The sequence below is a fragment of the Macaca nemestrina genome, chromosome 6, assembly GCF_043159975.1.
Source record: "Macaca nemestrina isolate mMacNem1 chromosome 6, mMacNem.hap1, whole genome shotgun sequence".
In the NCBI taxonomy this organism is placed as follows: Eukaryota; Metazoa; Chordata; class Mammalia; order Primates; family Cercopithecidae; genus Macaca; species Macaca nemestrina.
In genome coordinates this window covers 784,392-811,011 of record NC_092130.1, presented here as the reverse complement: position 1 = coordinate 811,011, position 26,620 = coordinate 784,392, and the positions used below count along the sequence as shown (strand labels likewise).

General features: G+C 38.1%; 1 protein-coding gene and 1 pseudogene across 2 annotated transcripts in view; both read left to right on the top strand.

Annotated features, from left to right (window-relative positions):
* LOC105483970 (butyrophilin-like protein 8) overlaps window positions 1-26,620 on the top strand; it is an 89,563-nt gene that overhangs the window by 59,480 nt on the left and 3,463 nt on the right. For both annotated transcript variants that reach the window (XM_071097959.1, XM_071097958.1), the window contains exon 4: window positions 25,912-26,025. In XM_071097959.1, the coding sequence (XP_070954060.1) occupies window positions 25,912-26,025 (114 nt within the window). The remainder of the gene's footprint in view (window positions 1-25,911; window positions 26,026-26,620) is intronic.
* LOC112427110 (small ribosomal subunit protein uS14-like) lies at window positions 24,129-24,297 on the top strand (annotated as a pseudogene).

Sequence of the window (26,620 nt, the reverse complement as noted above, 5' to 3'; positions counted from 1 at the left end):
AAATAAGTAACCTCATTGGTAATTTATAATCCAGCAATCCTACTTCTGTGCATTTATCCAAAAGAATTTAAGTCAGGATTTCAAAAAGATACTTGCACTTCCATGTTTATTGTGGCATAGTTCACAGTAGCCAAGATATGAAAACAATCTATTTGCTGACAGATGAATGGATTTAAAAAGTGACATATATATAATTAAATATTATTCAACAATAAAAAGAAGGTAATCCTGACACATGGATGAACATGGAGGACATTATGTTAAGTAAAATAAGCCAGACATAAAAGTGATCTCACTTATATGTGTAATCTAAAATCATCAGTCATAGAAGCATAGAGCATAACTGTGATTGCCAGGGAATGAGGGGAGGGAAAAATGGGAAGGTGATATTCAAAGGGTATAAAAACATTTCATTTGTGCAAGATGAAGAAGTTCTGGAGATCTACAATACAACACAGTGCCTGTAGCTAACAATAAACTATTGTATTCTTAAATTCTGTGAAGAAGGTAGATCTTATATTCTGTTCATACTACACACACACACACATACACACACACAATAATGGTAATAATTACAGTAAAAGTGGTAGGAGGAAACTATAGGAGATGATGAATATGTCTATAGTCTTGATGGTGGTGATGATTTGAATGGGTATATACTTATCACCAAACTCTTTGAGTTGCATAAATTAAATATGTACAGCTTTTTACATGTGAATCACACCTATCATACCTTGAGAAAGGGTTTTAAGAAACAAAAAACAAAACAGAAAAATTAATTAACACCTTTAAATAAATGTATCCATTTCTTCTAGAATTTCTAGTTTGTGTGCATAGAGGTGTTCATAATAGTTTGTGATAGTTATTTGTATTTCTTTGGCTCAGTGTAATATCCCCTTTGTCATTCCTGATTGTGTTTATTCAGATTTTTTTTCTCTCTTCTTCTTTATTAGTCTAGCTAGTGGTCTGTATATTTTGTTAATTTTTTTCAAAAAACCAACTCCAGATTCATTGATCTTTTGAATGGTTTTTCATGTCTCAATCTCCTTCAGTTCAGCTCTGATTTTGTTATGTCTTATCTTCTGCTAACTTTGGGATTGATTTTCTCTTGGTTCTCTAGTTCTTTTAGTTGTGATAATAGGTTCTTAAATTGAGATCTTTCTAATTTTTGACATGGTTGTTTAGTTCTATAAAGCTCCCTCTTAACACTGCCTTAGCTGTGTCCCAGAGATGCTGGTATGTTGTGTCTTTTTTCTCATTAGTTTCAAATAAATTCTTGATGTCTGTCTTAATTACATCATTTACCCAAAAGTCATTCAGGAGTAGGTTATTCAATTTCCAGGTAATTGTATTGTTTTGAGTGATTTTGTTAGTCTTGATCTGTAATTCTATTGAGCTGTGGTCTGAGAGAGTGTTGTTATGATTTCAGTTCTTTTACATTTGCTGAGAAGTGTTTTGTGTCTGATTATGTGGTCAGTTTTAAAGTATGTGCTATGTAGTGATAAGAAGAATGTATATTCTGTTATTTTTGGGGGAAGAGTTATGTAGATGTCTATCAGAGCCATTTGATCCAGTGTGAGTTCAGGTCCTGAATATCTTGTTAATTTTCTGCCTCAATAATCTATCTAATACAGTCAGTGGGGTGTTGAAGTCTCCCACTATTATTGTGTGGAAGTCTAAATCTCTTTGAAGGTCTCTAAGAACTTGCTTTATGAATCTGGGTACTTTTGTGTTGGGTGCATATATATTTAGGATAGTTATGTTTGTTGAACTGAACCCTTTACCATCATATATTGCCTTTCTTTGTCTTTTTTGATTGTTGTTGGTTTAAAGTCTGTTTTGTCGCAAATTATAATTGCAAAACCTGCTTTTTTCTGCTTTCCATTTGCTTAGTAGATTTTCCTACATCCCTTTATTTTGAGCCTGTAGATGTTGTTAATGTGAGATGAGTCTCTTGAAGACAGGATACCATTTGGTCTTGTTTCTTTATCCAGCTTGCCATTCTGTGCCTTTTAATTGGGGGATTTAACCAATAAGGCAGTTCAAAAAATATTAATAAGAAATTTTATAAATTCCAATAAAATGTTTTTTAAAAAACTTAATACATTATGACTGAATTGAGCTTACCCAGGAATAAAAGGTTAAGTCAACATTGGAATATGTATATTTATGTAAGTATTACCTTAATAAGTTAAAGGAGAAAATCTATAAGATTCTCTATAGATGTTAATAAAACATATATAAATTTCAACATCTAATCATGATTTAAAACACTTGTGAATCCAGAAATAAAAGAAAACCTTTTATGAATTAGCAACAGAAGAGCACTTCTTTCATCTGATAGAAAGCTATTTAAAAATACCCATAGCTACCATCATATATCATAGTAGGAGGCTTAAACTCAGGAGCTTAATGAAGATAACTGCATTAAACATTGCTGTTCAACACTATGCTGGAATACTAATCACTGCAAAAAAGGAAAGAAAGTGAAAAAAGAATTATAATTTCCAGGAAGGAAAAAGTAGAATGCCTATTTCCAACAAGTTATATGATAATACACATTGGAAATCTGGAATAATCTACAGACAAATTCTTTCAATTTATACTTCATTATGTTCATAAAAATAAGATCAATAAACAAAATACCTTGCATTTTATACACCAGGAAAGACAGAAAAACAAACAAATGTGCCATGTATAATAACACAAAATGTTACATAGAAATATATTTAATAAAATATTTTTATACTCTTATTGAGGATTAGATAAGTTTACTAAAGTAACTAAAATAAGAGGAGGGACATATCTGGCCCTACTGAGCCCCACTGGTCAAGTGGCAATACAATTCCTGATGCTATCTTTAAGCCTTACTCACTCTGGGAGGCAAGTGCACATTGGCAGTTGCCCATACAGGGAGCATCTGGACCTCAGCAGCTGAGCAGTGACCCAGCCAGCCCTGGGTTCTCTGCATGTTCCCTAGATAGGAAGACAATGCAGGTCTGTGATTATCCACAGAGGGAGCATCTGATCTTGCCCAGCCCCAGGAGCTGTGCAGCAACTCAACCCACCATTGGTGTTCTGCTTAAGGCTACTCTAGACTAGGAGGCAAGCCAAGTCCACACACATCTGTGGAGCATAGCCTCTGGCCCTGCCCACCCTGAGCGATCAAGCAGCAACCCCAGAAATCTCACCCAGCCTCAGAGCTCAGCACATGTCCCTGACCAACTACAGATTCCAAACAACAGTACCATCTAGCAAGAAAGACAACCTCTAACCCTGGACAGTCAGAGGCAATTGCAGAACCCAATCAGCAGCTCCACCTGTCACAGGAGCACAGCCAGCAGTTCCATTTAATGTCAGAGCACAGGTAGTGGCCCAGCCCAACTAGAGAACCCAACACCCACATCTGCCTGTCTGAGGTTGCTACCAGTTGGCCTATTCAGAATCCCAGCCTATATTAAATAGTGAAGGCCTCTTACTGACAAAGAACACCTGCAAAGGCCAGAAAAGATGGCCATGTCTTCAAATGTGCAGGCACCAACACAAAGACAGAAGGATTATTTTAAAAATCAAGAAAATATGACACCAAAATAAACTAATAATGCTTCAGTAATAGACCCTGAAATATGCAAGTCTATGAGACCACTAAGAATTTAAGATAATCCCCTTAAAGAAGTTCAGGAAACTACAGAAAATGCAGATAGAAAATAAATAACATTTGAAAAATGGTTAATAATAAAAAAGAAAAGCTTGACAAAGAAATAAAAGCAATAAAATAGTTAAAATCTTAGAAATAATGAATACAGTAACTGAACTGAAATATTAACTAGAAAGCTTCAACAACAGACTTGATCAAGGCAAAGAATCACTGGGCTTGAAGACTGGATATTTTAAATTATCGAGTCAGAGAATAAAAAAGAAAAAATAATAAAAAATGTAAAAGACCTATAAGAATTATGGGACACCATCAAGTGTATTGACTTTTGCATAGTAGGAGTTTCAGAAGGAGATAAGAGAGAACAAGATCCAGAAAGCATATTTAAGAAAATAATGGCTGAAAATTTCCCAAATGTGGTGAAACACAAAAATATCCAGGTTCAGGAAGCTTGGATGTCATCAATCAAATTCAACCCAAAGAGGATTTTACCAAGATATATCATATTCCAATTATCAAAAAATCAGAGACAAAGAAAGAACACTGAACGCAGCAAGAGAATGAACCATGTCACATTCAAGAAAGCCCCAATATGGTTTTCAGCCATATTCTCTTAGCAGCAATCCTGCATGCCAGGAAAGAATGGCATGATATATTCAAAGTGTTGAAGGAAAAGACTGCCAATCAAGATTACATTACTAGCAAATCTGTCCTTCAGAAATGAGGGAGAAATAAAATCTTTCCCAGACAAACAAAAGCTATGGTAATTAATCACTGCTAGGTCTATTTTATAAATATTACTAAAGGGAGCCCTTTAAATAAAACAAAAGGATAATAATAACAAAAACATATGGAAGTAAAAAACTCACCAGTAAAAATAATATATAGTCATATTCAGAATTCTCTAATATAGTAAAGGTGGTATTTAAAGCTAATTTATCCCTACTGTCACAGTTAAAAGACATAATTATTAAAAGCACCTATAGCTAAAATAAATTGTAAAGAAATACAAATTACAAAGCATGTAAATTGTGACATCAAAATCATAAAAAGTGGAAAGGAGTGCAAATGTAGAGTTTTTGTATGTGATTAAAGTTAAGTTATCACAATGAAATAGCCTGTTATAAGGATAAGATACTTTGTGTATGCATCATGGTAACTACAACACAAAAAACCACAGCAGGCAGTGGCTGGCAAGATGGCCAAATAGGAACAGCCGTGGTCTGCAGCCCCCGGCAAGACCAATGCAGAAGACGGGTGATTTCTGCATTTCCAGCTGAGGTACCTGGCTCATCTCATTGGGACTGGCTAGACAGTGGGTGCAGCCCATGGAAAGCAAGCTGAAGTAGGGTGGGGCGTCACCTCATCTGGGAAGTGCAAGGGGTCAGGAACTCCCTCTCATAGCCAATGGAGGCTGTGAGGGACTGTGCCGTGAGGAACAGTGCACTCCAACCCAGATACTATGCTTTTCCCATGGTCTTTGCAACTCATAGACCAGAAGATTCCCTCGGGTGCCTACACCACCCTGGGCCCTGGGTCTTAAGCACAAAACTGGGTGGCCGTTTGGGCAGACACCAAGAGAGCTGCAGGAGATTTTCATACCCCAGTGGCACCTGGAATGGCAGTGAGACAGAACCGTTCACTCCCCTGGAAAGGGGGCTGAAGCCAGAAAGCCAACTGGTCTAGCTCAGTAGATCCCACCCCCATAGAGCCCAGCAAGCTAAGATCCAAGGGCTTGAAATTCTCACCAGCAGCAGAGCAGTCTGGGGTCGACCCGGGACACTAGAGCTTGGTAGGCAGAGGGACATCACCATTACTGAGGTTTGAGTAGGAGGTTTTTCCTTCACAGTGTAAACAAAGCCACCAGGAAGTTCAAACTGTGTAGAGCCTACCGCAGCTTGGCAAAGCCGCTGTAGGAAGACTGCCTCTCTAGATTCCTCCTCTCTAGGCAGGGCATCTCTGAAAGAAAGGCAGCAGCCACAGTCAGAGGCTTGGAGATAAAACTCCCATCTCCCTGGGAAAGAGCACCTGGGGGAAGGAGCAGTGCAGGCGCAACTTCAGCAGACTGAAATGTTCCTGCCTGCCTACTCTGAAGAGAACAGCAGATCTCCCAGCACAGCACTTGAGCTCTGCTAAGGGACAGACTGCCTTTTCAAGTGGGTCCCTGACCCCTGTGCCTCCTGACTGAAAGACACCTCCCAGCAGGGGTCGACAGACACCTCATACAGGAGAGCTTAGCTGGCAGATGGTGCATACCACTCTAGGACGAACCTTACAGAGGAAGGAGCAGGCAGCAATCTCTGCTGTTCTGCAGCCTTCGCTGTTGATACCCAAGCAAACAGAGCCTGGAGTGGACCTCCAGCAAACTCCAGCAGACCTGCAGGGGCCTGACTGATAGAAGGGAAACTAACAAACAGAAAGGAATAGTATCAACATCAACCAAAAGGATGTCCACACAGAAACCACATTTGAAGGTCACCAACATCAAAGACCAAAGGTAGAGAAATCCATGAAGATGAGGAAAAACCAGTGTGAAAAGGCTGAAAATTCCTAAAACCAGAATGCCTCTTCTGCTCCAAAGGATTACAACTCCTTGTGAGCAAGAGAACAAAACTGGATGGACAATGAGTTTGATAAATTGACAGAAGTAGGCTTCAGAAGGTGGGTAATAACAAACTCCTTTGAGCTAAAGGAGCATGTTCTAACCCAATGCAAGGAAGCTAAGAATCTTGAAAAAAAGGTTAGAGGAATTGCTAACTAGAATAACCAGTTTAGAGAAGAAGATAAATGACCCGATGGAGCTGAGAAACACAGCATGAGAACTTCGTGAAGCATACACAAGTATCAATAGCCAAATCGATTAAGTGGAAAAAAGGATATCAGACATTGAAGATTAATTTAATGAAATTAAACGTGAAGACAAGATTAGAGAAAAAAAGAATGAAAAGGAGCAAACAATGCCTCCAAGAAATATAGGACTATGTGAAAAGACCAAACCTACGTTTGATTGGTGTACCTGAAAATGATGGGGAGAATGGAACCAAGTTGGAAAACACTCTTCAGGATACTACCCAGGAGAACTTCCCCAACCTAGTAAGACAGGCCAACATTCAAATTCAGGATATACAGATAACACCACAAAGATAATCCTTGAGAAGAGCAACCCCAAGATACATAATCATCAGATTCACCAAGGTTGAAATGAAGGAAAAAATGTTAAGGGCAGCCAGAGAGAAAGGTTGGGTTACTAACAAAGGGAAGCCCATCAGACTAACAGTGGATCTCTCTGCCAAAACCCTAAAAGCCAGAAGAGAGTGAGGGCTAATAGTCAACATTCTTAAAGAAACGAATTTTCAACCCAGACTTTCATATCCAGCCAAACTAAGCTTCATAAGTGAAGGAGAAATAAAATCCTTTACTGAAAAGCAAATGCTGAGGAATTTTGTCACCACCAGGCCTGCCTTACAAGAGCTCCTGAAGAAAGCACTAAATATGGAAAGGAAAAACCAGTACCAGCCATTGCAAAAACATACCAAGTTGTAGAAACTGCATCAACTAATGGGCAAAACAGCCAGCTAGCATAATAATGACAGGATCAAATTCACACATAACAATATTAACCTTAAATGTAAATGGGCTAAATGCCCCAGTTAAAAGACACAGACTGGCAAATTTGATAAAGGGTCATGACCCATCAGTGTGCTGTATTCAGGAGACCCATCTCATGTGCAAAGACACACATAGGCTCAAAATAAAGAGATGGAGGAATATTTACCAACCAGATGGAAAGCAGGAAAAAGCAGGGGTTGCAATCCTAGTCTCTAATAGAACAGACTTTAAACCAACAAAGATCAAAAGAGACAAGGGCATTAAGTAATGATAAAGTGATCAATGCAACAAGAAGAGCTAACTATCCTAAATATATATGCACTCAATACAGGAGGACCCAGATTCATAAAGCAAGTTCTCAGAGACCTACAAAGAGACTTAGACTCCCACACAATAATAGTGGAAGATTTTAACATCCCACTGTCAATATTAGACAGATCAATGAGACAGAAAATTAACAAGGATATTCAGGACTCAAACTCAGTTCTGGAACAAGTGGACCTAATAGACATCTACAGAACTCTCCACCCCAAGTCAACATAATGTATATTCTTCTCAGGACCACATCACACTTATTCTACAGTTGATCACATAATTCAAAACAGAACACTCAGCAAATGCAAAAGAATGTAAATAATAACAAACAGCCTCTCAGACCACAGTGCAATCAAATTAGAACTCAGGATTAAAAAACTCACTCAAACCACAAAACTACATGGAAACTGAACAATCTGTTCCTGAATGACTGCTGGATAAACAATGAAATTAAGGCAGAAATAAATAAGTTCTTTGAAACCCACGAGAACAAAGACATAACATAGCAGAATCTCTAGGACACAGCTAAAGCAGTGTTTAGAGGGAAATTTATAACACTAAATGCCCACAGGAGAAAGCAGGAAAGATCTAAAATTGACACCCTAACATCACAAGTAAAAGAACTACAGAAGCAAGAGCAAACACATTCAAAAGCTATCAGAAGACAAGAAATAACTAAGATAAAAGCAGAACTGAAGGAGATAGAGACACGAAAAACCCTTCGAAACATCAATGAATCCAGGAGCTGGTTTTTTGAAAAGATAAACAAAACAGATAGACCATTACTGGGACTAATGAAGAAAAGAGACAGGAATCAAATAGATGCAATAAAAATGATAAAGGAGATATCACCACTGATCCCACAGAAATACAAACTACTATCAGAGAATAATATAGACACCTCTACACAAATAAACTAGAAAATCTAGAATAAATGGATAAATTTCTGGACACATACACCCTCCCAACACTAAACCAGGAAGAAGTCAAATCCCTGAATAGACCAATAACAAGTTCTGAAATTCAGGCAGTAATTAATAGCCTACCAACCAAAAAAAGCTCAGGACAAGATGGATTCACAGCCGAATTCTACCAGAGTTACAAAGAGGAGCTGGTACTATTCCTTCTGAAACTATTCCAAACAACAGAAAAAGAGGGACTCCTCCCTAACTCATTTTATGAGGCCAGCATCATCCTGATACCAAAACCTGGCAGAGACACAAACAAAAAAGGAAAATTTCAGGCCAATAATCCTAATGAATATTGATGTGAACATCCTCAATAAAATACTGGCAAACTGAATCCAGCAGCACTTCAAAAACCTTATCCACCACGATAAAGTTGGCTTCATCCCTGGGATGCAAGGCTGGTTCAACATACATAAATTAATAAACATAATCCATTACATAAACAGAACCAATGACAAAAACCATTATCTCCATAGATGCAGAAAAGGCCTTCGATAGAATTAAACACCACTTCATGCTAAAAACTCTCAATAAATTAGGTATCAATGGAACGCATCTCAAAATAATAAGAGCTACTTATGACAAACCCATGCCAATATCATACTGAATGGGTAAAAGCTGGAAGCATTCCCTTTGAAAACCAGCACAAGATAAGGATGTCCTCTCTCTCCATGCCTGTTCAACATAGTATTGGAAGTTCTGGCCTGGGCAATCAGGCAAGAGAAAGAAATAAAGGGTATTCAAGTAGGAAGTCAAATTGTCTCTGTTTGCAGATGACATGATTGTATATTTAGAAAACCCCATCATCTCAGCCCAAAATTTCCTTAAGCTGATAAGCATCTTCAGCAAAGTCTCAGGATACAAAATCTACTTGCAAAAATCACAAGCATTCCTACACACTAATAATAGACAAACAGAGAGCCAAATCATGAATGAACTCCCATTCACAATTGCTTCAAAGAGAATAAAATACCTAGGAATCCAACTTACAAGTGATGTGAAGGACCTCTTCAAGGAGAGCTACAAACCACTGCTCAAGGAAATAAGAGAGGACACAAATAAATGGAAAAAACATTCCATGCTCATGAATAGGAAGAATCAATATCATGAAAATGGTCATACTGCCCAAAGTAATTTACAGATTCAATGCTATCCCCATTAAGCTACCATTGACTTTCTTCACAGAATTAGAAAAAAAAATACTTTAAATTTCATATGGAACCACAAAAGAACCCATATAGCCAAGACAATCCTAAGCAAAAAGAACAAAGCTGGAGGCATCATGCTACCTGACTTCAAACTATACTACAAGGCTACAGTAACCAAAACAGCATGGTAAAGGTATGAAAACATATATATAGACCAGTGGAACAGAACAGAGGCCTTAAATAATGCCACACATCTACAACCATCTGATCTTTAACAAACTTGACGAAAAGCAGCAATAGGTAAAGGAATCCCTATTTAATAAATGGTGTTGGGAAAATTGGCTAGCCATATGCAGAAAACTGAAACAGGACTCCTTCCTTACACCTTATACAAAAATTAACTCAAGATGGATTAAAGACTTAAACATAATACCTAAAACCATAAAAACCCTAGAAGAAAACCTAGGGAATACCATTCAGGATATAGGCATGGGCAAAGAGTTCATGACTAAAACACTAAAAGCAATGGCAACAAAAGCCAAAATTGACAAGTAGGATCTAATTAAACTAAAGAGCTTCTGCACAGCAAAAGAAACTCATCAGAGTGAACAGGTACCTACAGAATGGGAGAAAATTTTTGCAATCTATCCATCTGACAAAGAGCTAATATCTAGAATCTACAATAACTTAAACAAATTTACAAGAAAAAAACAAGCCTATCGAAAAGTGGGGGAAGGATATGAACAGACACTTCTCAAAAGATGACATTTATGTGGCCAACAAACATGAAAAAAGGTCAACATCACTGGTCATTAGAGAAATGCAAATCAAAACTACAATGAGATACCATCTTGCACCAGTTAGAATGGTGATCATTAAAAAGTCAGGAAACAACCCATGCTGGAGAGAATGTGGTGAAATAGGAATGTTTTTATACTATTGGTGGGAGTGTAAATTAGTTCAACCATTGTGGAAGACAGTGTGGTGATTCCTCAAGGATCTAGAACTAGAAATACCATTTGACCCAGTAATCCCATTACTGAGTATATACTCAAAGGATTACAAATCATTCTACTATAAAGACACATGCACATGAATGTTTATTGCAGCACTGTTCACAATAGCAAAGACTTGGAACCAACCCAAATGCCCATCAATGATAGGCTGTATAAATAAAATGTGGCACATATACACTATTGAATACTATGCAGCCATAAACAAGCATAAGTGGAAGTTGAACAATGAAAACACATGGACACAGGGAGGGGAATATCACACACTGGGGCATGTCAGCAGGTGGGGGCTAAGGAGGGATAGCATTAGGAGAAATACGTAATGTAGATGACGAGTTGATGGGTGCAGCAAACCACCATGGCGCGTGTATACCTATGTAACAAACCTGTACATTCTGCAAATGTATCCCATAACTTTAAGTATAATTTTTAAAAAGCCACAGTGATCGCACAAATAATAAAAAACAAAGGATTCAAAGCATACAACTGTGGGAAATCATCAAACTTCAAAGGAAGACAGTCAGAGAAATATTAAAAATAAAAGATCTACAAAACAAACATAAAACGAATTACAAAATGGAAGTCTGTACCTATAAATAACCTTGAATGTAAATGGGTTAAATTCTCCAATTAAAATACATAGAGTGGCTGAATGTATTTTTAAAATCAACCATATACCATCTATAAGCAACTCACATTACTAGTAAGGACACACAAAGTCTGAAAGTGAGGGATGAAAAAGGATATTCCATGCAAATAAAAACAACAACAACAAAAAGCAGTGGTAGCTATACTTATATGAGACAAAATAGACTTTAAGTATGTAACTATAAAAAGAGAAAAAGGTCATTATGTAATAATAAAGGGACCAATTTACCAAGAACATATAACAATGTAAATATATGTGCACAAAACATTGAAGCAGTTAGTAAATATTTTGAGGAGAGATAAACTACAACACAATAGAAGTAGGGAACCTCAAATCCCACTTTCAGCAATGAACAGATAATCCAGACACACAATCAATAAGAAAACATTGGACTTAAACTACATGTTAGAGCAAATGGACTTAATAGCCATATACAGAATATTCCATCCAACAGCAGTAGAGCACACATTCTCAAGTGCATAAGGACCATTCTCCAGAATATATCATATCTTAGGCCACATAAAAAGTTTTAAATTTAAGAGGATTCAAATCATATTATGTATCTTTTCAGACCACAATGGTACAAACTAGAAATAGAAATCTTGGAAAATAGGCAAATATGTGGAAATTAAACAACATGCTTTCAAACAACCAATGGGTCACAGAAAAAAACAAAAATGAAATACAAAATATTTTGAGACAACCAAGAATGGAAACACAACACAAAAAACTTATGGGGTTCATTAAAGGCAGAAATGAGAGGGAAATTTATAGCAATAGACATCTATATCAAAGAAGAAGAAGGATCTCTTATAAACAGCCTAATGTTACACCTCAAGGAACTAGAAAAAGAAAAAAGAATTAAGTCCAAAGAACAGATCAATAATAAGTAAGGAGACTGATTTAGTAATAAACATTCTCCCATCAAAGAAAAGCCCAGGACCCAGTGGCTTCACTGATGAATTCTACCAAACATTTAAAGAAAAACTACCAACATTTCTCAGACTCTTCCAAAAAATGACAGAAGACATACTTCCAAACTTATTTTACAAGGTCAACATTACCCTGATACCAATATCAGACAAGGACACTGAAAAAAAAAAAAAAGAAAGAAAATCACAGGCCAATATTCCTGATGAAAATAGATGCAAAAATTCCACCCCCCACCAAATACTAGTAAACCAAATAAAATATCACATTGAAAGAACTGTCCACTGACCAAGTATGACTTAACCCTGGGATGCAAGGATGGTTCAATATATACAAATATAAATGTGATATAACATATAAGCAAAGTGAAGGATAAAAATCATATGATAATCTCAATTGATACAGAGAAAATATTTGACAAATTCAACACCCTTTCATGATTAAAATCTCTGAACATATTAGGTATACAGGGAATGTACTTCAATGCAATAAAAGCCATATATGACAACCCATAGCTAACAATGTCATGGGATCCTTTGGGTGTTGCTTTTCCTCTGGAAACCTTTGCCCAAGTTTTTCTCAGGCCCATTGGGCTTGTTCTGCCCCCTTGGCCTTGCAGGGTATGCTTGGCTTGTGCTACCATCCAGATCCTGCACCTGCCAAGGGCGAGCTAGGCACAGAGCAGTGAGGAGTGCATGAGTGAGTGAATGCAAAATGTAGCCACTGTGCACAGCCAGGCATACTGGCTGCTGTGGTGGAGCAGGCAGCTCTAGGCATCAGCACAGGTGCCAGCTCCATGTAAGCCTCTGTGTGGCTAGACCAGATGCACTGCAAGCGGCTTCCACTGTAGGCCCCTGTGTCTGGACGAGGGGAATGTGGTGGTGCCTGGAAGCTTGGAAATGCCAGAAACCATACAGTCCCAAAGAGGGTATCACAGTCCTGGTTTGGGAAGCCCCTAGGTCTGGGCTCCCTGAAGAGCTGCAGTTCTTCTCTCCTTCTCATTGTCTGCAACATGGCAAATAGGGCGGTGTGTATCAGCCCTGTTTGTGTTACAGCTTTTTCAGTCCCACCATTCAATGGTTCCCAAGTTCTTGTCCCATATCCAGGAAGAATGAGGTACACAGACAACTGGAGGGCAAGTGAGGTGGTGAGGAGCTTTATTGAGCAACAGAACAATTCTCAGGAGACCTGAAGTGGGTAGCTCCTTTCTGCAGGCAGGTCATCCCGACAAGTGGGTAGCTCCTTCCTGCTTCTCACTTCATAGTCCTGATGTCTGGCTGAGTCTAGGGGTTTTTATGGGCTCAGAAGGAAGGGAGTGCATGCTGATTGGTTCATGGATGGCCATGGGTGGCTAGGAAAAACCACCATAAATTCTGACTCCAGGCAATGGAGTCCACCCAGAACTGGCAGCCCAGCCCCCAGGCTTCTGGTCATCCCTGGCTTGAAGGTAGTCAGGGACCTGCCCCTTTTCACCCAGGAAACCGTTTCCCTTGCACCATCAACATGCCATCCATGGCGCCCAGGCCGTTCATGCTGAGTGGCACCTGCAGACCTGTGCAGAGCTGCCCTCAGCCCCCGTCCTCCCTCTTGTGCTCATTGGTGCTCAAAGTCTAGAGGGAGCTGAGGAGGCAGGACCTGGCATGTCAGCACTGCCTCCAGCACATGCACACCTGGCTGGGTCACAACAGTGCCTGGACTCAGCTACAACTTTACTCTGCGCTGGAGTGGGCACCAGGAGCAGGGAGAGGGTAGGAAGCAGGAACAGGCACTTCTGAGCCTGCAGGGGCAGAGAGGGTTTCCAGGGCTCCATGAGCACAGAGATGCCTGGGTATGGAGCCACGGCTGGGTGACTGCAGCTGTGCCCCAGAGGGCAGGACTCCTGCCCCATGGACTCGGTAGAGGGTGGGGCTCCCACCTGTTCCCAGCCCCACCTGGCTCCATGGAGCACATAGCCCCAGCCACACCTCCCCTGCTGCAGCCAGCTTCTTCACAGCAACTGCTCCACACAGGCTGCCACGGTTACCAACATCATACTTAAGCATGAAAAGTGGAACACTTTTCCTGTTAGATCAGGGACAATACAAGAATGCCCATTCTTACAACTTTTTTTTTTTTTTTTTTTTTTTTTTTTTTGATGGCATCTCACTCTGTTGCCAGGCTGGAGTGCAGTGGCACTATCTCAGCTCACTGCAACCTCTGTCTCCTGGGTTCAAGTGATTCTCCTGCCTCAGCCTCCTGAGTAGCTGGAACTACAGGCATGCACCACCACACCCAGCTAATTTTTTTGTATTTTTAGTAAAGACAGGGTTTCACCATGTTGGCCAGGATGGTCTTGATCTCTTGACCTTGTGATCTGCTTGCCTCGTCCTCCCAAAGTGCTGGGATTACAGGCCATTGCCCCCAGCACTTCTTTCTAACATAGTACTGGATGTCCTAACCAGCACAGTTCGGCAAAAGAAAGAAAGAAAAGGTATCCACATTGGAAAGAAAAAAGTAAAATTGTCTCTATTTAGTAATGACATGATCTTATATATAGAAAATCCTAAAGACTTAGCCAAAAAAAGATTGGAACAGGTAAGTAAGTCTAGTAATGTTGAAGGATACAAAATCAACATACAAAGATCAGTATCATTTCTATACACTAATGAAAAACTGTCTGAAAAAGATTAAGAAAACAATTCCAATAGCAACAAAAAAGTACTTCAGAGATGAAAGACCTGGTTAAAATTATGGAAAGTTATAAAACACTAATTAAAGAAATTGAAGAAAACATAAGCAAATAGAAAACTATCCTGTGTTCATAATTAGAAGAATTAATATCGTTTAGATGTCCTTGACTAGCAGAGCTGCCGTGTGCTGTAGTGTGCTCTGCAGGAATTGTGGACCAGCACAGTTGAAGATTGCCACCAGCCACTCCATCCCCTCAACCAGTGACCCTGACCACTTGATTGGTGGAGCTGCTGCATGCCACATGTGACTCCAGTGATCTAAGGACTTGTGGAGTCACATGTGACCAGACCACTGGTGAACCGAAACTTTCAATTGGCACAGGTGCTGTACACCACACATGTTCCCCAGGAATTGGGAATTAGCCTGCCCAGCATTTGCTGCCACCAGAAATACCACCCCCTGGAACAGTGGAGGCACCACACATTGCCTGCATCCCCCAGGGTTCCAAGGACTGGTGCACTCAGCACCTGCTGCCATGACTTCATACCCTTGATTGGCAGAGTGACTACATGCTGCATGCAGCCCCCCAGGAGTCTCAGTAACAGCCCTTTTGGTGTCCACCACTGATGGTGGCCATATCTCATTTACTTGCAGAGCTTCTGCATGCTATGTCCATCACCCAGGACTCCAGGTACTGGCCCACTCAGCATCTGGCACCATTAGTAACCTTGCCTCCTCGACTGGTACACCACTGGGACAAGTGACCAGTGGAGCTGTCAAGTTTGGTGTGCACCTTCCTTGCCTAAAAACCAGCCTACCTGGTGGCCCCAGCCCCCAGCAAAGCTGTGGCATTGCCTCCAAAAATACACACAGCCTACAACATTGACACACTTGAAGGTACTGCCAATGTTGATTACAGCTGAAGCAGTTACATGGAAATTATTAATATAATACAGTGCCCACGTATCCAGCCAACACCATAGGACTCATCTACAGGAAAATATCTTTGCCTATAAAAGTTTTAAGAAAAAAATTAAGCCCCAAATTGAAAATGTTTGAAATAACAAAAATTAGAGCAGAAATAGAGAGTAGAAAAACAAAAAAAACATCAACAAAACTAATAGTTGGTTTATATATAATGTTATTCCATAAAATTGGAAGAGGTTACTGTTCCACCAAATTTGCAGATATCAATGTAGGAACACAAGAAACATGAAAATCCATGGGAATATGACACCTCCAAAGGAACACAATAATTCTTCAGTAACAGACTCCAAGGAAAATAAAATCTATGAATGCCTGAAAAGGAGTTCAAAATAATGATCTTAAGAACACTTAGTGAGATACAAGAGACTAGAAATGGAGAATTTAACAAAATCAGGGAAACAATTTGTGATCTAAATGAAATATTTTTTAAAAACCCCTTTCCCCATTTTTAAAAAAGAAATATTCAACAGAGAGACAGATACTACAAAACAGAGCTAAACAGGAATCTTGGAGCTAAGGAATTCAATGAATGAAATAAAAACATGGCCATTTGATGGATTACTCTAGTGATAAAATTTGATTCCTTTCAAATTTATACAGGAGATCAATCAGAAGAAAGAATTTCGGAACTTGAAGACAGGTATTTTGAAATAACCCAGTCAGATGAAAAAAAGAAAGAAAAAGAAAAAGAATGAAGAAAGTATGCAGGACTTACGAAATACCATTAAGTGAAAAAATTTTCACATTATGTGAGTTTCAGAAGAAGAAATGACAGATAGTGTAAATAACCTATTTAATAAAATTATAGCTGAAAAATTCCCAAGTCCTGGAAGAGATGTGGATCCAGTTCCAGGAAGCTTAAAAGTTTCCAAATATATTCAACACAAAAAGGTCCTCTACATGGCACATTATAGTCAAATTGTCAAAAGTTAACAACATATAGAGAATTCTAAAATGAGCAAGATAAAAGTGTCATGCTGCATACAAGAGAATTCCCATCAGACTAACAGCAGATTTCTTTCTTTCTCCTTCCTTCCTTCCTTCCTTCCTTCCTTCCTTCCTTCCTTCCTTCCTTCCTTCCTTCCTTCCTTCCTTCCTTCCTTCCTTCCTTTCCTCCTTCCTTCCTTCCTTCCTTTTTTTGATGGAGTCTCGCTCTGTCGCCAGGCTGGAGTGCACTGGCACAATCTCTGCTCACTGCAGCCTCTGACTCCCTAATTCAAGTGATTATCCTGCCTTAGCCTCCCAAGTAGCTGAGATTACAGGCACACACCACCACACCCAGCTAATTTTTGTATTTTTAGTAGAGACAGGGTTTCACCATGTTGGCCAGGATGGTAACAGCAGATTTCTTAACAGAAATCTTACAGGCCAAGAGAGAAAGGGATACTATGTTCAAAGTGCTGGAAGGAAAAAAAGCCAACTAATGTATGATGTCCAGCAAAGCTATTCTTCAGAAATAAAGAAGAAAAATACATTTTTAGATAAGCAAAACTGAGGGAATTTATCACCACTAGATCAGTCTTACAAGAAATGCTCAAGGGAGTCCTACATCTGGAAGGGAAAGGATGATAACTACCTGATGAAAACACCTGAAAGTAGAAAACTCACTGGAAGAACAGATATGAAAATGAGAAAGAGAAAGGAATCAAATTTTATCACTATAGTAATCCATCAAACGGCAAAGGTAAATTATAAGAGAGGAAGAATCAAACTGGATCTACAAAATAATGAACAAAAAGTTAACAAAATGACAGGAGTAAGTCCTCACTCATCAACAATACCCTTCAATGTAAATAGTTTAAATTCCCTAATTAAAATATATAAATTGGCTGAATGAATGAATGAATGAATGAAAAAAGATCCCATTATATGCCACCCAGAAGAAACTCATTTCACTTGTAAAGACACACATAGACTGAAATTGAGAGATGATGAATGGTATTCCACACAAAAGAAAAAAAAAAAAAAAGCAAGAATAGCTATACTTATATATCAGCGTAGCTGATATAAGTATCAGTATATAAAATAGATTTTAAGTCAAAAACTATAAAAAGGGACAAAGGAGATTATTATTTAATGATAAAGGGGTCAATTCGGCAAGAGGATATAGCAATTGTAAATATATATGAACCCAACACAGGAGCACCAAGATTCATAAAGCAAATATTACTAGATCTAAAGGGAAAGGTAGATCTCAGTACATTAACGAATGTAACGTCTAGCTGAACTGTCTAGCTGTTGAAGCTGGGGACTTCAACAGTCCACACTCACCATTGGACAGATCATCTAGACAGAAAATCAACAAAGTAATATTGGATTTATTGTACACTATACACCAAATGAACCTAGCAGATATCTACATAACATTTTATCCACAAGCTGCAGAATACACATTCTTCTCATCAGTGCATGGAACGTTCTCCAGGATACATTTTATGTTAGGCCACAAAACAACCTCAAAAAAAAGTTTTTTAAATAAAAACTCTATCAAGTATATTTTCAGGGCACAATAGAATAAAACAAGAAATCAATAACAAGAATACTGGAAATTGTACAAATACATGGAAATTAAACAACATTCTTCTGAACAACCATTGGCTCAATGCAGAATTTAACAGAAAGTTAAAAAAAACTCCTTAAAACAAATGAAAATATAAATACAATATACAAGCTGGGCACAGTGACTCACGCCTGTAATCCCAGCATTTTGGGAGGCTGAGGCAGGCAGATCATGAGGTCAAGGGGTCAAGACCAGCCTGGCCAACATGGTGAAGCACCGTCTCTACTAAAAATATAAAAAATTAGCTGGGTGTGGTGGCGCTAATCCCAGCTACTCGGGAGGCTGAGGCAGGAGAATCTCTTGAACCAGGGAGGCAGAGGTTGCAGTGAGCTGAGATCATGCCGCTGCACTTCAGCCTGGGCGACAGAGCAAGACTTCATCTCAGAGGGAAAAAAAAAAAAAAAAAGAAACACAACATACCAAAACATATGGGATATAGCAAAAGCAGTACTAGGAGGGAAGTTTATAGCAATAAATGCCTACATCACAAAAGGTATAAATATTTCAAGTAAAAAAAAAAAAAACCCTAACAATTAACCTCAAGAAATTAGAAGGGCAAGAAGAAACGAAGCCCAAATTTTGTAGAAGGAAATAAATATCAGAGGAGAAATAAACGAAATAAAGACCAAAATTATAATACAAAAGACCAACAAAATAAGAGTTTGTGTTTTGAAAAGATAAAATTGACAAACCCTTAGCTAGACTATGAAAAAAAAGAGAGAAGACCCAAATAAAGAAAATTAGAAACCAAAAGGAGGCATTACAACTGATACCAGAGAAATACAAAGGATCACTGGAGGCTATTAAGAAATATATGCCCCAGGGCACAGCTGCTTATGCCTGTAATCTCAGCACTTTGGGAGGCCAAGGCAGCAAATCACTTGAGGTCAGGAGTTCGAGACCAGCCTGGCCAACATGGTGAAACCCTGTTTCTACTAAAAAAGAAAAACCCACAAAAATTAGCCAAAGAAAGAGAAAGAGAAGGAAGGGAGGGAGGGAGGGAGGGAGGGAGGGAGGGAGGAAGGAAGGAAGGAAGGAAGGAAGGAGAGAAAGAAAGAGAAAACTAGTATATGCCAACAAATTGGAAAATGTAGAAGTAGATAACCTCATAAACACATGGAACATACCAAAATAGAGTCAGGAAAAAATAGAAAACCTAATCAGACCAATAATGAGTAACAAGAGTGAATCAGTGGTAGAAAGTATCCCAGCAAACAAAAGCTCAAAACAAGATATCTGACTTCACTGCTGGATTCTATTAAACTTTTAAAGATCTAACACCTTCTTTTCTTAAAGTATTACAAAAAGTTGAAGGGGTGGGAATTCTTCCAAACTCATTCCATAAGGACAGTATTGCCCTGATAGCAAAATCATAAAAGAATACAACACAAAGGAGAATGCTACAGGCCAATATCCATTATGAACATAGATGCAAAAATTCTCAACAAAATACTAGCAATCCAAATCCAATAGCACATCAAAAAGAATATACACCATGATTAAGTGGGATTGATTCCTGGGATGCAAGGATGGTTCAACATATGGAAATCAATAAATGTGATATATCATATCAACAGAATGAAGACCAAAAAGCATATGATCATCTCAATAGACATCAAAAAATATCTGATGAAATTCAACATTCCTGCATGATATAAACTCTCAACAGGTTAGATGTAGAAGAAATGTACCTCAACACAGTCAAGGTCACATATGACAGACTCACAGCTAACATCATACAGAATGGGGAAAAGTTGAAAGCTTTTCAATAAGAACTGGAACAAGACAAGGATGCCCACTTTTACTACTCTTATTCAACCAAGTACTGGAAGTCCTAGCCAGAGCAATTAGGCAAGAGAAAAAAAATAAAGAGAATCTAAATTGGAAAGGAGAAAGTCAAATTGTCCCTGTTCACAAACAACACGATCTTTATATATATATATATCTTTATATATATATAAATATATACACACTACAGATTCCACCAAAAAAACCTCTTAGAATTGATAAATTCAGTAATGTTGCAGGATACAAAATTGACATATAAATTTAGTAGTGTTTCTACATACCAATAACAAACTAGTTGAAAAAGAATCAAGAAAGCAGTATCATTTACAATAGCTACAACAAAATAAAATACCAAGGAATAAGTTTAACCAAGGAGGTGAAGATCTATACAATAAAAACTAGAAAACATTGATGAAAGCAACTGAAAGGAACACAAACAAATGAAAAGATACCCCATGTTCCTGATCTAAAAGAATTAAGATGGGTAAAATGACGATACTACCCCAAGTGATGTACAGAGTCAATGCAATCCTTATCAAAATGCCAATGACATTCTTTAAAGAAATAAAAACCAAAATCCTAAAATTCATATGGAGCCACAAAAGACTCCAAATAGCCAAAGCATTACTGAATAATTAACAAAGCTGGAGGTATCACATTATGGAGCTTCAAAATACACTACAAAAGCATAATAGCCAAGACAGCATGGTACTAGCATGAAAGCAGACACACAGAAGAATGAGACAGAATACAAAACCCAGATATAAATCCACATATTTACAGTCAGCTCATGTCTGAGAAAGGTGCCAAGAATATATATTAGACAAAAGACAGTCTCTTCAAAAAATAGTGCTGCATTTGCTAGTATCCATATGCAGAAGAAAGAACTAACCCCTATCTCTCACCATATATGAAAATAAACTCTTGATGAATTAAAGGCTAAAATGTAAAACCTGAAACTATAAAGCTACTAGAAGAAAACATAGGAAAAATGCTTCAGGACATTGGACTGGGCAATAATTTTTTTAAATATATGATTTCAAAACCATGGACAACAAAAGCAGAAATGGACACGTGATTATATCAAACTGAAAAGCTTTTGCACAGCAAAGGAAATAATTAACAGAGTGAAGAGGTAACTTACAGAATGGGAGAAAATATTTGCAAACTATACATCTGACTAGATATTCATATAAGGAACTCAAACAGCTCAAGAGTGAAAAACCCAAATAATCCAATCACAAAAGGGAAGATAGATTTCTTTTTTTTTTTTTTTTGAGACAGAGTCTCGCTCTGTCACCCAGGCTGGAGTGCAATGGCACAATCTCGGCTCACTGCAACGTTGGCCTCCTGGGTTCAAGTGATTCTCCTGCCTCAGCCTCCCGAGTAACCGATTACAGGCACCTGCCACCATGCCCAACTAATTTTTATATTTTTAGTAGAGACGGGGTTTCACCAGGTTGGCCAGGCTGGTCTCTAACTCCTGACCTCAGGTGATCCGCCTGCCTCCCAAAGTGCTGGGATTACAGGCACGAGCCACCGTGCCCGGCCAAGATGATAGACCTTATAGACATTTCTCAAAAGAAAACATACAAATGAACAACAGACATATAAAAACTGTTCAATATCACTAGTTATCAGGGAAATGCAAATAAAAACTACAATTAGATAAAACATTACTCAAGTTAAAATTGCTATTATCAAAAAGACAAAAGATAACAATTGTTGTTGATGTGGAGAAAAGGAACACTTGCACACCACTGGTGGGATTTTAAATTAGTATGTTCATTATGAAAAACAGTATGGAGATTTCTCAAAAAATTAAAAATGAAACTACCATAGATCCAGCAAAGTACTGAGTATATCCAAAAGGAAGAAAATCAACATATTGAAGAGATCTGCACTCCTATGTTTATTTCAGTGCTATTCACAATAGCTAAGATATGGAATCAACCTAAGTGTTTATTAACAAATTAATGAAAAGGAAATATGACGTATATACAAAATAGAATATTATTCAGTAATAAAAAGAGTGAAATCCTATTATTTGCAACAACATGGATGAACTTAGAAGACACTATGTTTAGTACATTAAACCATACATGATCTCACCCATATGTAGAATCCAATAAATGTATCTCATAGAGGTAGAGAACCTAGAAGACAATATGTTAAGTAAATTAATCCAGACACAGAAATACAAATACCACATGATCTCACCCATATACGGAATCCAAAAAGTTTATCTGATAGAAGTAGAGAAGTGGGGTTACCAGAGAGTGCTGGAGCTGGGGATAAGGTAGAGGGAGGAATGGAGAAATGGTGTCCTATTGCATAGCAGAGTGACTATAGTTAACAAGAATGTATAGTATATTTCAGAATAGCTAGAAGAGAGGATTTTGAATGTTCTCACCACAAAGACACGACAAGTGTTTGAGGTGATGGAAATGATCTTCACACAATGTATACATGTATCACAACATCACATTGTACCACATAAATACGTACAGTTATTATGTGGAAATTAAAATTCTTTTAAAAAGCTGATCTCATAGAAGTAGAAAGTGGAACAGTGGTTACTAGAGACTGGTAAGGGTAGAGGGATTGCGGGGGATGAGGAGAGGTTGATCAGGCACAAAATTACATTTAAATGGCAGCAATAAGTTCTAGTCTTCCACTGCACAGTAGGGTAACTATAATTACCAATTACATATTACATATCTCAGAATAGCTAGAAAGGAGGATTTTGAATGTTCTCACCTTAAAGAAATGATTAATGTTTTAGGTGATACCTTAATTTGATCATTACATATTGTATACATATATCAAAACACCATTTTGTACTGTAAATATGAACAATTATTACGTCAATATGAAGTAAAATAAAACTTAAAAAATTGAACACAAATAAAGAAAATATATTCTATGTTCAGGAATTGGAACAATTAGCACTGTTAAAATGTTCATACTACCCAAAGCTATCTACAGATTCAACACAATTTCTCTCAAGATTCTAATGTCACTTTTCACAGATAAAGAAAAAAGCAATCCTTAAATTCATATGGAACCACAAAATAACTCAAACAGCCAAAGCAATCTTGAGCAAAAGTAACAAAGTTGGAGCCCCTATACTCTGATTTCAAAATATAAAGTGATTATAATTAAAACATCCTGGGGCTGGCACAAAAGCAGACACATTACTCAATGGAACAGGATGGAAAGTTTAGAAATACACCCATGTGTTTATGAACAATTGATTTTTGAAAAAGGTGCCAAGAACACAGGATGAAGAAAGGACAGTCTCTTCAACAAATGATATTGAAACAAGTGGATATCCACATGCACACGTATGAAGCTGAACCCTTATCTCACACCATGTACAAAAATGAACTCAAATTAGATTAAAAAGTTAAATGTAAGACCTGCAACTATAAAACTACTAGAAGAAAACATATGGCAAAGCTCCATGATACTGATCTTGGCAATAATATTTTTGAATATGCCATAAAAAGCATAGACAACAAAAGCAAAAATAGGCAAATGGGATTACATCAAACTAAAAAGCTTCTGTACAGCAAAGAAAGCAGTAAACAAGGTGAAGGACAACCCACAGAGTGAGAGAAAATACTTGCAAACCAAACAGCTGATAGGGGATTAATATACAAAATATATAAGAAATTCAAACAGCTCAATAGCAAGAAAACAAATAACCCGATCTTAAAAATGGGCAAAGACCTAAACAAACACTTCTCAAAATAATATTTAAGTGGACAACAGGGAGGGTGTATGCTTGCGTTAACTCTCTTCTTCCACCTAGTTGCACTCCTGAGAGCAAGATGGGCCACCAGCAGCTGTACTGGAGCCACCCGTGAAATTCGGTCAGGGTCCTTCTCTTGTCGAGTCTGCTCAAACCGGCACGGTCTGATCCGGAAATACGGCCTCAATATGTGCTGGAAGTGTTTCCATCAGTACGCAAAGGATATAGGTTTCATTAAGATGGACTAAGTGATCTTTCTTGAATGGATTATCCAAGGCATCTACGCAATGAAAAACCATGATAGCTCTTTGCACATAAACATTAATAAATAAATAAATGGACAACAGGTACATGAAGAAATGCTCAGCATCTCTAATCATTGTGGAAACGCAAATTAAACCACAATGAGATATCACCTTACACCTCTTTGAATGACTGTTATCAAAAAGATTAAAGATAAGAGTTGGCGAGGATGCTGAGAAAAGGAACTCTTGTACGTTATTGGTGGGAATATAAATTAGTATGGCCATTATGGAAAACAGTATGGAGTTTTCTCAAAAATCTAAAAATAGAACTGCTCCATGATTCAGCAATCCTACTTGTGGGAATATATGAAAATGCACTGTAGTCAATATGTTGAATGAATAGCTGTATTACTCACAATTGCTAAATTCAATCTAAGTGTCCATCATCAGATGAATGGGTAAAGAAAATGTGATCTATAAATACAATGGAATATAATATTTAGCCTTTAAAAAAGGGATGGACATTTTGTCATTTGTAATTCCGAGGATAAACCTGAAGGACATTATGCTAAGTGAAATAAGCCAAGCTCAGAAAGATGAATCTCTCGTGATCTATGTCAAAGCTAAAAAAGCTAAACTTAACAATAGAGAGTAGAATGTTACCAGAGGCTGGGGCAGAGGGCAAGAGAGAATGGGGAGTTGTTGGTCAAAGGGCGCAAAGTTTGAGATAGACAAGAGGAATATGTTTTGAAGTCTGTTGAACTACAGGGTGACTGTAGTCAATAATAACATATTGTATATTTCAGAATAACAGAAAGAACAAAATTTAAATGTCTCATCATAAAAATGATAAGTAAGGGAGATGATGGATGTATTAATTAGCTTGATTTAATCACTCCACATTGTAGGCATGTATCAAAGAGTCACACTGTACCCGTTAATATGTATGAGGTTTGTCAGTTTAAATAATAGTAAAAGGAGGGAAGAGATATTTTTTCAGACAAGAAGATGCAAATATTTTAAGGTATCAGTTCTCTCTGAATTGATCTATAGATTCAGTGCAATTCCATTCAAATTTTCAGCAGAATTTTCTTAGAACTTGACAAGTCAATACAAAAATTTATGTTGCACAGCAAATGGCCATGATTGCCAAGGCACAACTGAATAAGAAGTGAGGAAAATTAGCCTAGTTTATACCAAAACATATCCTGGAATTGTGGTGATTAAGCCACTCAAAATTATTGGCACAAAAGCGGACAAGTAGACAAATGGCATAGAGCAGAGAGCCCAGCAACAAATCCAAACCTAAACAGAAAGCAGAGAGCCCAGCAACAAATCCAAACCTAAACAGAAGGCCTACTGGGTCAGAGGTGACGGTGCGTGTATTAGTGTGGAAAGGAAAGTCCATTCAGTAAATGTTGGCACGGTCATTATCTGTTGAGAAGAAAATTAAATAGAACCACTACTGCATTTTATAACAAAAATAAAATCAAAGTGTTAAACCTATGGGAGAATTTATAGAAACCTATAAATTTTCTATAGGTGAGTCCTTAAAGAAGAATTGAATTGTGTCCTTTGTTCACCGATAACTAAAATGTCTGTGGGATTGTTTTTCAGATACCTTTTTCCAGCCTGTATCATGGTACCTGGCTACCAAAGTACTGGGAATACTCTGCTGTGGCCTATTTTTTGGCATTGTTGGACTGAAGATTTTCTTCTCCAAATTCCAGGGTAAGCGAGAGAGAGAAGCATGGGCCGGTGACTTATTTATGGTTCCAGCAGGGACAGGATCAGAGATGCTCCCACATCCCAGCTGCTTCTCTTCCTCTAGTCCTAGCCTCCAGGGGCCCAGGCCCAAAAAAGTAATCACCCTTCTGTAGGGTATTCGAACAACTCTTCCTCGGCAAATATCAACTACGACAGGCCCTTGCTACTTCATTTAGGCCAAATAATAAGGGGATGAATGATTTTCAGTACCTATAGAGCTTGGATAATTTTCCATGAACAACACCAAGACTCCTATTAAAAAGTTTTAATGTGGCGAACAAATTCATAAAGGAAGAAGTCAAAGTGACTGACAATAAGATAAAATTATATTCAGTCTCAATAAGACTTTTTACCCCCAAAACCAATTTCTTCCCCCTTGGGAGTGACACTTCTCCCGGGGATGAGGCCGCCCCCGCCTCCCCTCCCAGCCGCCTTCTCCCATCTCCATCCCCACCTCCACAGCATCCCAGCTGTTGTCCCTCTCCTTAGCATGAACCTTCCTGATCTCTTGCTCTCCCCAGACAGCTACGCTCCGTGCGGGGGCTGCGGAGACGAGCAC